The sequence below is a fragment of the Silene latifolia genome, chromosome Y (genome assembly GCF_048544455.1).
Source record: "Silene latifolia isolate original U9 population chromosome Y, ASM4854445v1, whole genome shotgun sequence".
Classification (NCBI taxonomy): domain Eukaryota; kingdom Viridiplantae; phylum Streptophyta; class Magnoliopsida; order Caryophyllales; family Caryophyllaceae; genus Silene; species Silene latifolia.
This window is the reverse complement of record NC_133538.1, coordinates 201,348,454-201,362,167: the sequence shown is the minus strand read 5'-3', so window position 1 is coordinate 201,362,167 and position 13,714 is coordinate 201,348,454. Positions and strand designations below refer to the sequence as shown.

The 13,714-nt window shown below is 40.5% G+C and overlaps 1 protein-coding gene across 1 annotated transcript; it reads right to left on the bottom strand.

Annotated features, from left to right (window-relative positions):
- Positions 1–202: 202 nt before the first annotated feature.
- Positions 203–736, bottom strand: LOC141629836 (uncharacterized). Its single transcript, XM_074442770.1, has one exon. It carries the CDS (start codon positions 734–736, stop codon positions 203–205), a length of 534 nt encoding a protein of 177 aa, XP_074298871.1.
- Positions 737–13,714: the final 12,978 nt, after the last annotated feature.

Genomic DNA, 13,714 nt, shown 5'->3' with positions numbered 1-13,714 from the left:
TTCTATACTTGAAGTCTTTGGAGGATCATCCTATTACTCATCATAGCTCAAGAACAAGTGAAGGTAGGAGACCTACTTGTGCCCATAAACCGAAATTTACAATGTAAGGGACAATTTTTTTTTTTTTGGTGAAATGTGAGCTTTGATTGATAAAATAAACAGAATTACAACATGTAGTCCACTTTGGATATAACATCTAGGCTTAAGTACAACAAAAACCTAAGTTTACAATCCAATCCTTATCCCCTACTAAAATAGGCCGAGGAATAACATGATTCAGCCTTGACTTCACAGTGATTTTTATCTCGTCTGCAACAATTCCATGTCTTCTCAGTTGCAGATTAATGCGACAATTGTTTCTCTCCATCCAGACTGCATACCAGAATGCAAGTCTGATCACTCTATAAACTTTCTTCTGAGTCTTAGAAATACCAGTGGCAATACTCAGCTTAATATCTAACCAATCCTCTAACACAGCAGCAACCTTAGAGCTATAATCACAGCTCCCAAAGAGATGTCCATGCCCTTCTTCTTCCTTCTCACAGAGAACACATCTGTTTGTAGTACACAGGCCCAATGGGAACAGTTTTACTCTTGTGTTCAAAGCTTCATGTTTGATAAGCCAGCCTATGAGAGAATGCTTAGGAATAGCCCAGCCATCCCAAACATCCTTATACCAGTGGACATGGGGGTGCACCCTGCATCCACTGATACCCAGAAGTAACAGTGTAACCATTGGGACTTGCTAGCCACTAATTGCCCTGAAAACCAGCAGCTAGTATAATCCTAACCTTGCAAATATTCCTCCAGTTCCAGTTTGAATCTGGAGGAGGTTGATAACTATTCCAATGTGTCCCTTTTATATATACATGGTCAATCCAGAGAACCCAAAGACGATCAGCTTTTGTATAGATCCAGTTGACAAGTTTACCCACAGTTGCAATATTCCACACCCTAGCATCTTTCACACCTAAACCACCTTCCTTCTTGCTGCAGCATACTTTTTTCCATGCAACAAGTGGAGCTCTATGGTACTCAGCATCACCAGCCCATATGAAATTCCTGCAAATCATTTCAATCCTACTTATAACACCTTTAGGAATCAGAAATATTGAGGCCCAGTAATTATGCAAAGTGCTAAGAACTGAGTTGACAAGAATAAGTCTTCTTGCATAGCTTAACTTTCTAGCTCCAATTCCCCTGATTTTGCAAACAATTTTATCAATCAACACCTGGCAATCACTTCTTTTTAACCTCACTGCCTGCACTGGGATACCCAGGTATTTTAAAGGCAAAGAGCCTTCCTGGAAGCCTGAGACTTGAATAATATCCACCTTGAGGGATGCAGCTACACCATTGAAGACAACTTCAGATTTTGAAGCATTAACTCTCAATCCAGAGGATGCAGAAAAAGTAGATAAAGCCGTAAGAAGTAACATAATAGAATGCACATCCCCTTTACAAAATATAAGGAGGTCATCAGCAAAGAGAAGATGAGTTAGCTTCAAACTTTTACATAGAGGATGGTATCTAAAGGACCATCTATTAGTAGCATAGTCCAGAACCCTTGATAAGTACTCCATACAAACATAGAAGAGAAGGGGGGAAATTGGATCACCCTGTCTAAGCCCCCTTTTTCCCTCAAAATATCCAAAGTGTGTACCATTGAAACTTAAATAGTATGTTGGAGAAGAAATGAAACACATTACCCATTGCTTAAACTTGCTAGGAAAATTCAAAGCATCCAACATTTGTTCCACAAATTGCCATTCAATGGAATCATAAGATTTTTGGAGATCTAATTTGAATAAACATCTAGGGGATACCATACTTCTATTATATAACCTTACCAAGTCTTGACAAATCAAAATATTCTCCAGAATACTTCTTTCTTTAATAAAGGCACCTTGATTCTTACTAATAATATCTGGAAGTATAGCAGCCAGCCTATTGTACATGATCTTTGAGATAGCTTCATATTATTATTTACACTGTTACTTCTGGTTATCAGTGGATGCAGGGTGCACATCCCCCTGTCCACTGGTATAAGGATGTTTGGGATGGCTGGGCTATTCCTAAGCATTCTCTCATAGGCTGGCTTATCAAACATGAAGCTTTGAACACAAGAGTAAAACTATTCTCATTGGGCCTGTGTACTACAAACATATGTGTTCTCTGTGAGAAGGAAGAAGAAGGCATGGACATCTCTTTGGGAGCTGTGATTACAGCTCTAAGGTTGCTGTTGTGTTAGAGGATTGGTTAGATATTAAGCTGAGTACTGCCACTGGTATTTCTATGACTCAGAAGAATGTTTATAGAGTGATCAGACTTGCATTCTGGTATGCAGTCTGGATGGAGAGAAACAATTGTCGCATTAATCTGCAACTGAGAAGACCTGGAATTGTTGCAGACGAGATAAAAATCACTGTGAAGTCAAGGCTGAATCATGTTATTCCTCGGTCTATTTTAGTAGGGGATAAGGATTGGATTGTAAACTTAGGTTTTTGTTGTACTTAAGCCTAGTTGTTATATCCAAAGTGGCCTACATGCTGTAATTCTGTTTATTTTATCAATCAAAGCTCACATTTCACCAAAAAAAAATTAATATTATTAATACTAGAACAATATTAATCTATATAAAATTGACCCAAAAATCTTGATTTTGGTCTCTTAATTTCGGTTAAGAGAAGGGAAAAAAGAAGTGATTTTTATCTCTCTAAAAACTCTATATTTTTAGATGATGGAATGAAAAATACACTAGCATTCAAGTAGTGTATATTAGACAAATTATAGAGAAAAACCCTTTGGAATTTCTCTATGAAAAACCGGGTAGGGGGGGAGGGGCGGTATTAGCCAATGCATGATCAAGTTGCTCTTCAAAAAAACAACTAGGTTTGCATGGCTATGTATTAGGTTAAATGATTATGTTTTCTACTCAATTGATCAACACAATATTTATCCTAATACAACCTAAATTTCGGTACATATAGTGTAAAATGGGAAACCCATTTTACACATTATTTTGTCAATTTGTCACATGTAACATGTTCCATGACATTATGAATATAAAATGTATTTTTAACAATTAAAAATCAACATATTAATAAAATATGTCACTTATAAAGTTAACCTAGTAATTCATAATTACTTGTACCGAAATGAGTTCCAGAGTCATAAATTACAACATTCTGTATTTATAATAATCAATTCATTCTGTTTCAATTGTTTCCGTAAACAATAATTTCATCTAAGTAATAAAACAATTCTATTACTTAGACCGTATCTTATTTAATCAAATTATAACAAGATACGTAAATATTACTTCCAAAATCGTCCGTCAATTTTAAGTAATTTAATTAACCCGTATCGTCATACGATCAATTAAATAATCAATTAAGAGTGTTACCCGTTAGGTATGACCTAAGGGGATCAACTGATCACCACCATTACACGACAGTAATGTCAAACTCTAGTCAGCCAATCATTACCGATATGTGTGGACCAGTTGACAGTAAAATATTACTTCCCACATGTATTCTTAAAATGAGACTTAAACATGTGACTATCATGATCGACAGTTGTGATCGCATCATTGTCGGAGGACACATATTCCAACAAATAAGCCCTCCTGACAGGCTGAGGGCTATAAGCCCCCCTGACTGGCAACCACCCTCATCTTAGAAACAAGCCCTCCTGACAGCCAATAGAGCCATCATTTCCCAAAAACAGGAATGAGGTCCAAAAGCCCTCCTGATAGGCATTATTCTAACAGAAAAATGTCAAATGAACTATTTCTAGGTACAAATCAAGCCAGTCAAGCAAAAAAAAGTAATCAAGAGAAGAAAATAATATATTGATGCCATAACAAAATATTTAACCAGGAACGCACCCTTCCTAGGGCAAGAAAAAACGAACCCACAAAAACAATCCAAAAACCAACTGTTTGTCCAGGGAACATCCCTCCCTAGATAAGCCAAAACTACACAAACTAAAACTCCATAAAAACAGCAAAAACAAAAGTTAGCCCGCCTCGGAAGCTGTAGTAGAACTAATTCCCTCATCAGCAGCCTCCTCCTCTTCTTCATGCTCACCTCCTTCCCCTTCAGCATCACCTTTTTCCTTGGATGGTGGAGAGTCCACTTCCTCATCATCATGTAGCTTGCAAAGCTCAGGATAGGTAGTGTTGAGATCAGCCAACTTCTGGTCAGGATTCCAAAAAGGCCTGACTTCAACAGGTTCCTTCATGGCATCGACACGACCCCTGCCAAAGAAGTAGAGTGCAACAGCCTTATACCTAGCATGTACCAGATCCCTCTCCACAACCAACTCCTCATTTACCTTCAACTGCTCCTGGATGGCATGCTTCTCAGCCTTAAAATCTTCCTGAACAGTATCAAATTTGGCTGAGAAGCATATCATTGACATTCTAACAAAAAACAAACCGAGCCTTCCCTGCCTCATTATCCTCCTTTAAGGAATGATTCTCAGTCTTTGACACCTCCAATTCAGCCTTAAATTTTGCTGTATCTTTTTTCAAAATCTGTACTTCCCAATCCAGAGTATTTTTCAGGTTATGGACGGTATCCAGTTGACAGGCGCCCCTCAGCATATCATTGACATTCTAACAAAAAACAAACATACCCATCTAAGCCACAAAACAAAAAACAAATAAACACACACAAACACCCACTCAAAGTTAGACAAAATATATACCTCCATAGCATGGTGATCAGATTGGCAGCATAGTCCCTAGTACGATACATAGCGGCCAAAGCACGGGCAGAAGAGTCCTCTGCCTGATACTGATAATAATGGTCGTCAACCATAAAAGCCTGAGCCTGGATTTGTTCCTTAGAAAATTGAACCTCATCCAGCCAAGCCCTAACCCCCCTAACCCCCCTGACCTCATGAACCCCTCCTGGTGATTCATCTACTCTTTTCCTCTTCTCAGGACGACCACCCTCATCCACAATCTTCTCAGGCGACACCGGCTGGATCTCCTGCAAGGGTTCCTGAACCTGAACAACACTATCACTCCCTGTGGCCTCACTACTCTTAGACTTCTCCCCTGTGATTTGGGAAACCCCTACCTTCACCAAACACAAACGAAAACTAGCAATCCTAGCAGAAGCCCTGGTAGTTGCACGACGAGGCCCTAAATCAGCAATATAAACATATGTCCAAAACAGGAATCAACAAGAGAAAAGAAAGCAAATACTTACTCCCTGACGAAGAAGCCCCTGAAGCTTTAGCACTCTTCACTGGCTTGTAAGTACTTAATTTGGCCTTCTAAAAACGAGGCATATAGGCTTGCCCAGATAGGCAGGCCACGGCCTTTCCTCTTCAGGAAATGCTATGAATGCTGCTATCCGATCAGCCGACCCCTCAGTATTAGGATTATTCACCCAGTCATTTACTACAAGAAACAAAGGCAAGTAAGTGGATTTCCCAAAATATATCACTGTCAAATCAAAATACAATAAGAAAGAAAAGTTACCTCCTTCAACAGCTAGATAGTTGAGATAATCCAGGTCAGGGGCAATTGAATCAACCTTGATAAACATATAAGTTTGAGCACATCCCTTATCATCCCCTGAATCAAAGATGGTAATCAGGTGAGTCATCTTTGACCTGGCTCGAAGGTTAAACCGTCTAGTAGAATGACTCTTCAAGTGGTAGACATCCTTGAAGTCATCCATGGTAATAACCAACTTATGCTTATGTAGATACCCGTATCCGTCGATATTGGAATTTATAGAGAACCCGACAAACACCCGATGATGATAGGACACATGTATTCATTAGTTGTCATTGTCATTATTTGGAACTCGTTTTACGATGTAGAAGGGGCGTCGTCGATGAAGTATTTTATTAATTTACATGATATTTAAGTTAATATTATTTTAATTCGAATTTATTTTCTTAAGTTATTTTATTGAAAATAAAATAGATATTTAATTTGAAAAATCATTTTTTAAATTACTTGATTTGAAAAATCAATTTAAATCGTTTTATAAATCGTATTTGAAGAACTCGATTTTTACGACGATTTTATACGCGATTTTGAGCTCGTTTTCTACTTGATTTAGCTCGATTTTCGACGCACTTTGGGCCCAATCCCCTCTCCTCCAACCCGTGTTCAAATACCAGCCAAATCCCACCACAAAACCCTGGCTTAGCCCTCCCAAATCACGTCCCAAACAGCCCACACAACCAGTCCATACCCTTCCCGTGTTCAGCTTTACCAAGCCACAAACCCGCTCCAAACACCACTTAAACCCGTGCCCATTAACCCTAAACCATACCCTAGTATCCTACCCATATTACCCTAGCTTAACCACCAAGAAACACCTCTCCTAAACCCTACACGAGCTCACGAAAGCTGCTGTACAGCAGCAGCGAAACAGAGCAGTCCGACTGCTTGTTGCTCTCTTTTACCCTACTTTAACTCCCTATAAATACCTGCCCTCTGCCATACTTTCATTCCTCTAAGTTCTCCACACATACCACCGTCACTAACCAGCATCAATCTCCACAAACAAACCCTAGCTGCCTCTCAAAACTCTCGACAAAACCGAGACATCCAAACTGAGAAACAGTTTGTGTCTCTCTCGAAATACCATTCGTTTCCCCATCAAATCTCCATTAAAACTCGAGTTTCTTGATCCTAGTTAACCATATAACATCCATCTACGTCTTAGACAAATATTGACGAGCCAAATTGACCTTGAGAGTACACGAATCCCCTCGAAAAACAGAGTGTCATACACTCTGTTTTCGCGGCTTTTTCTGTCTGTCCAGTTCTGTTTGTGCTCGTTTTTCGTGCCCAATAACTCAGAACGAGCATGGTTTGTTTTAAGATATTTGTTCTCCTCTCTTTCTAGTTTTCAAAACATCTTTTAAATCTAATTTTCACCGGGAAACGAGTGAGAAATTGCAGTTTGAAAGTTGCTGTCCAGATTTACAAAAAACGTGTTGTTGCTTTGTTCATTCGTCGACGACGGCCTCTCAAGATAAAATCTACGATCGATTACGATCCAAGACGGTGTCAACGATACATGTAGGTTGAGGGTGCATCAAATCCTCCTCTTCTCCCTTTTATTTCGTTCTTTTTATGTTTGTTTTTTATTGTTCGTTTTTACATTGTTTATCGTTTTGCATCGTTTGATATCGTTAACTGTGAAATTAGTTTAGTCTGAGTATGAGTTAAAGTACCACCATGAACACCCGCGTTGACTTGAGTTGGGAAAGAAATTCGCCAGATCGGTCGGTCGTATCCCCTTCTCATTTACATATCCTCGTGTTCAAGGTAGGGCATTAATAAAACGAATTCTAACTTTGTTCCTCGCTTTTGACCCCTCGCTTGTCTGGCCTACCCTAGGACCCGTTGCATGTTAGTTCAACCTCTGATTGTTAACATATGACTCATTTAGACGATATTAGATCAATTTAATAACCTAATTAGACATGTTAGGGTGCTTCGACACAAGCATTAAAATCGGTTAACAATTCTGTAACCTAATTGAATACAACTCTCTTTTCACATGATTTCTCGCTAGTATAAGAGTGCATGATTAGCACCTTCTTATTAACACTCGACGAGTTAATTTAACTAGCGAACCTGACCTAATTCGACCCTTTAGGCCGTGTAGAGCACTCGGTTTAGGCGAAGCCTTCTGACCTCTTTTATCGTCGATTTCTAATGTATATCCCGTATCGCTTTGCAAATATATCTAACCTAATGAATCTAACCAAAGGATTAGGGTAGGCTAGGATTTGTAGGTCGTGTTTGGCCGTGTATTTTGTAGTCCTTTTCTCGCTCTTTTTTATCTTTATCTCGTTATTTCGTATCTTGTAATTACTTTTGTTTATCGAGTCGTGTTTTGTAATTTGTTTGTAATTAGTTTTCCGTTATCGAGTCAAATGATTTCTAAAAAACCTTAGTCTTGTTTGGTTAGATGGTTGTGCTCCAATTCATGTAAGAGCGTAGTAAATGGCATGTTGTTTAAAGCAACATGGCCCGATTTATGCTAATGCAGGTTTTGGTGTGTGACCTAATGTCTAATTTGATAAGATTAAGCGAAAGCACGCATTACGAGGAGTGACCCAAGGACGTGAGTTATGTAAACCGTGGGCCACCCCTTGTGCATATTTTCCTAGGCCGAAATGGCCATGTGTCGTGTATGGTGTCGTATATAGCAATTGTATTTAGATAGAGTTGTATCTTTAATTTCTTGTTGTGTCGGCATGAAATGCCTGGGTTGTAATAGGGTAAATCCCAACGGCTTCCCCATTCCCCTTAAGCCTTGTTTGTTTTGTTTTGTATGTTGTTGGATCAATCAACCCACATGCTAAATTACAAGTTTGACAAAGTTAGTTTAGTAACATCTAAATCGACATAGAAACCTCACATGTTAGGGTTTTAAAACGATGTTTGTATATCGTATATCGTAGTAGCTACGACCTTGTTTGAAATCCGATACTTGACTTAGTAGAGGCCGTTATTGACGGGCGGGGTTAGGTGTCCTTATGGGCTTCCTAACACGTACCGTCACCCCTTACTCAAGATCTATGGTTTGTGGATCCGTCTAAATACCATTGGATTACGAGAGTCATTCAAATCGAGTGATATAGGATAGAAGTCTTTATCTTTAATCAGTCGTAGTCGATTGACTTTATGCTTTTCGATGAAAGGTGTAAAGTTGACTTGAACGGTTCCAAGTTCCCATAAAACTTGGTGGCGACTCTAAATTTGTCTTAATTCGATTCGAAGGAACCTCGAGTCGATAATGCCTCCTGTGGATCCCGCGGACGCAGATCCCGCGGGCGTTGTCCACAGTTTGACGACTCCGCTGGGGATAAGAGGACTAGTTACACTTTGTTTCTAGGGTCTTTTCCTTCGAGGTGAAACTTGAAAAGAAAGTATTGGAAAGTAAAACATTACTCGTAGTGCTACGATTCATGTATAAACCCTTAAGGACTTTCTCGGGCCGCCCCAGCGCTTCTTCGTGACGCGTGGGGGGCGACATCCCACTATACCAGGTGCTTGCACATTGCTTGCTTCCGCTCCGCCTCGTCGTGGTTCTTGAGGGTGAGGATGCTCTTCTAGGTACTCTACCTAAAGGCCCTTGTTCTATTAGACCCGAAAGGATGGAGGGTATAGACCTTCTTGTAGAAGACTTGCCGAGACTTAGAAATGTCTAGGAGCATACATCCTTATAACATGAGAATGACAATGTGCAAGGTGAATTTCCCGAGTTTTTTTAAATTTTCCATGTCAATTTTAAAGCCGAACTTTTGAACAACTTACTTTCAAAATAACATGGTTTTAAAAACGCGGAATGCTGCCCAAGTAGGACTAGATTTTTCGGCCCAAAATGAGCTTTTATAGCCGGCATGCTGCCCATTTCAAATCAATTATTCGTTTTTCAAATTCAATCCAAATTGCCTCTCGAACCTTAACCAAGCATGAAATGCGTCGAGTCATGTCCGGGTCCTGGCCGTGTTTGTCTAGGCGTGTTCCGTCCCAAATGTCTAGAACACGACCTTGTTGGGTCACCCAAGCTCACCTCTTGGGATTCGAGTCATGTTGGTCTACCTTTTGATCTAGGATAGTCTACAGAAACGTCCAAGCTAAGCCATTGTGGACGTTTCATACGAACCTAAGGACTATGTTAGTCCAGTCACGGGTTTAGTCACACTGAGTCCAGTTTAGAATCGTTTTATGATGGTTTGGGTCGTGTCGTTTTGTCGAGTCCAAAATGCATCGAGGTCTAAATCCAACCGTGAGTCGAACCTTTTGGTTAGTCAGTCATAAGTCGAGTCTTTTTTTGAGTCAAGTTGGTTTCGTGTCCTTAAGTGTCCAGGGGCTCTTACTTTCAAATATTGACTCAGTTCGGGGTTATTTTGTAGAAAGGCCGCCAAAAACCCGACTTCAAGCAATGGAAGATGCTGTTAATAAACTCACTGAGGCCGTAAACCTCATGAGGGCCAGAATGGATGTGATCGAATCCAAGCTGGGTGAAGATTCATCTACCCCACCTCTGACTGATCTGGAGAAACGGTTCAAGTTCATTGAGGACCGTCTGAAACTCTCCCGGGGGAAGAACATCCACTACGAAAATGCTAGGGCCTATGCCCTGATTCAGATAAGTTGCCCACAAACATGGTACTCACCGATATCCCAAAGTTTAAGGGCACAGAAGATCCCGTCCACCATGTTAAGGCCTATAAGGGGTACTTAGCACTCAAGGGAGTACCTCGCGACATGCTCTCCAAATTTTCGCTCAATCTCCGGATGAACACCCGAAGGCGTGGTTCTACAATCTGGACCTTAAGAACTTCCCCACTTTCGAAGATATTACGGTGGAGTTCTGCAAGCACTATGCTGATAATGTCGAGATTCAAACCAACATAAGAACATTGGAGGTGATGACACAGAAAGAAAAAGAAGGCTTTACTGAATTCCTTGCAAGATGGCGCGCTGAAAGCGTGAAATCAGCCAAGAAGCCTGATGAAGTTGAAATGGTAGATAAGTTCGTAAAGAATCTACGACCTATTTACCGTAATGCTATGAAATACCAGAATTTTGGCTCTTTCAAAGAATTGATAAGAATCGGGATAAAGGTAGAGGATGATGTCATAAGGGCAGAGGCTGAAAGGCCGAAAGGGTACCAAGAGGCCTCATCGTCTAAGGGCAAGGCCCCAACAACGACCCATGTTGATGAAGCCATCAATCTCTTAGAAGGGCAATCGAAGAAGTCGCAGCGCTAAACACCTAGGGCATTCACCGATATCGGATGCACTTATACATACGCTCTCCAAAGGCTCATAGCCCAAGGAAAGCTGAAGCCTATGGTCCAACGCCAGACCCTCCCGCTGATCAACAAGGTAAATGGTATAAACCAAATGCCTACTGTGCCTTTCATCAACGAAAAGGCCATGATACTGAAAGGTGCTATCGACTGAAGCACGAAATCCAAGACATGATTGAGAATGGAACACTCCCGATCCCAACTGTTAAACCCAATAACATCACCAATCCATTTGGCGATCACGCCAACTTTGTTTCTGTCGAAGACAATGTCGATTATTCCCATATTATCCACCCATGTCACTTGAAAGGGGTGTTTATCGGGAAAATATTTGTGGATTGCTTTGAATTCTTGCCAAACCCGAAGAATGAAATTCAAGTCGGGAGTCTTGCTCTAGAATGTACTGCTCTCATTAACGAAGTTAATAAAAGACAATTCGATTCACCAACATCCATCACTAGCGTAGATCCTCAGAGGACTACCTCGGGATGGAGGCAAACCGTCACAGGGATCAAGGACAAGAGCCGAGCATCTAAGTTGATAACTGAACAAGGGAAAGCTCAAAACTAGATTTGAAAAGTATGAGTCGGATCTGTTTTCTTATCTTAGTCGAGTCGAGTCTAGGACTTTCTTTTCTTGAAGTTGAGTCGTTTGTTCCGCGATGACCTAGGGTGTGTCCTAGGAATCGTTCTTTCGAGTCTGTTAAGCTTTTGCCATTCCAATAAAAGGTTGTAGTTTTGTTTCCCAATATGTCTTGTTTTCAATCCTCAATCATTCCGGAAACATGATAAAATGCACAACACACTCAAAGGCATCCCTGGGGTTGAAATATGTCCCGTTTCAAAATGTAAGGTACACTAGGATCCTGTGTTTGATTCCTTTACCTATTCCATGTCTGGCGGTAGAAACCCTCCATCAAAACCAGGCTTATGACAGGCTTTTAGATGATTCTAGGACGAACCCAGACTAGCTCCTTGTTTTCCATATCGATGACGGAAGGCAAGACTTTTTCCCACAGAATCATCCCCTCTCGAAGAGAGAAGATATCAACCCGTTCTAAGAAGGAATTGTTAATTCTAACCCAATTTAGTTGGAGAAGCCCAGTTTTTAAGGTGTATCCATTTGTGACTAAGGGAATGAATAGAAGACCATTTTCAAGAAGAGAAAAAAAAAGATGAAAAGATGAGGAAAAAAAAGGACGAAAAAAAAGCAAAAGAAAAAAATGAAAAATGAAAAAAGAGAAGAGATGAAAAAGAAGAAGAAAAAGGGAAAGAAAAAAAGAAAAGAAGAAGAAAAGAAAAGAAAAAAAGAAAAAGAAATGTCGAAGCCAAAATGGTCAGGTAGTGCCATCAGCAGTCATTCATACCTCTAAGTCCTTCCCGAGGCATTTAAGAGGGAATAGTTAGGGATTCTGAGAATCAGTCTGCTTGTGTTAGTACACCCAAGCCTTTAGGGTCCAGACATGGAAATTTGATCCCACGTCGATTTCCAACCCATTTGTACTCACGTATCATCCAACCTGAGACACCATCTCCATCCACATCAGCAACCATAGCCCTTAGCCTTAGCATCACAAAACAAACCTTCAGAATGATGGTTAACCATTCAAACTTGTTATTACCAAGCTCCACGTCCCAAAGAACCACAACCTTTTGTACCAACCCTAGACACGGGATTTAACAGTACCTTACAGGCTAGAATGGGATACGACATGATACCTTAGGTGAAACCTTCGAGTGTGTAAACACAATTAAAATGCCAAGTTTATGCACCTTGATCGAACTACGTCGGATTTGATTTCGCTCCACGCGAATACGTAGGCAGTCCTTCAGAATAAAGGATTCAATCCACCCATCATCCAAGTTGCCATCTTGTCGGTTTCTTACGGGTCTTAACCAAGTCCAAATGAAGCCACTTTTGTTTGAGTTGGTCTTAGTACTCGATGTAAGCTAGGATAAGGATATAGGTTCAGATGAATAGTATCAAGTCTCAGAATCAGCTTTATCGAACGGTTTAGGCCAAGATGCCGAGTCATATAGATGTAGGTTTGTGTTGGGAACAGAAAATATGAAAAACCCGCTGAAAAGAAAGAAGGCGTGGAAGGAAAATAGTAAAAGCCCGCTGAAAAGAAAGAAGGCGGTGGCAAGAAATGATGAATACTCGCTGAAAAGAAAGGAGGCGAGGAGAAGAGTGGCAGAATGTTCCCAACAAGAGTGATGTGTGATGTCCAACTGTTCTCATAAAATCAGTCTGTGTTTAGTGTCTAGGCGAAGCTAACGTTGTTGCTCCGTGAGTTTAATCCACCTTGTCAATCCCAAGTGATCTTGATTCCCATGTGCCCTCGGGAGCACGCCCATGCCATAAGATATCCTCGTTCCACGTCCGACGACCTTGTGATTCCCATTTGCCGTTTTTTTGGGCGCCAGAATGGCCTATTTACATTTCTACCCCCAACAAGTTAATAATTGAATTAAAACCTGTGCGCACTTACGGTTTCATTTTCCTTTTTGTTTTACGGTAGCGGGCTACGCCCACGTTATTTACGGGTCATACAGAGTGTCTGAGTCGTATTTCCTGCTCACTCGTCAAGGTTCGATTTCAAAATGCCAAAGAATTCAGAATTACAAAATTTCAAAAACTTTTTGCGAATTATGGGATAGATGATCCAAGTAGTGGTACATTTCAAGTCAAGGTTCAAATCTCAAAGTTCAAAATCAAATTTTGGGTGGACGACCCAACACCCAAATGATTCGTTTCAAATTCAAATTTCGGGTCGATGGCCCAACATCATAAGTGATGTCAAATTCAAAATTTGGGGCGATGGCCCAATTATTCAAAATCTTCAACAGGTTCAAATTTCGGGTCGATAACCCAGTCTTTCAAATTCAATTTCAGGTCTA

Coding starts and splice junctions, on each gene's coding strand:
- LOC141629836 (XM_074442770.1), bottom strand. CDS start 736: ATGGTTACACTGTTACTTCTGGGTATCAGTGGATGCAGGGTGCACCCC.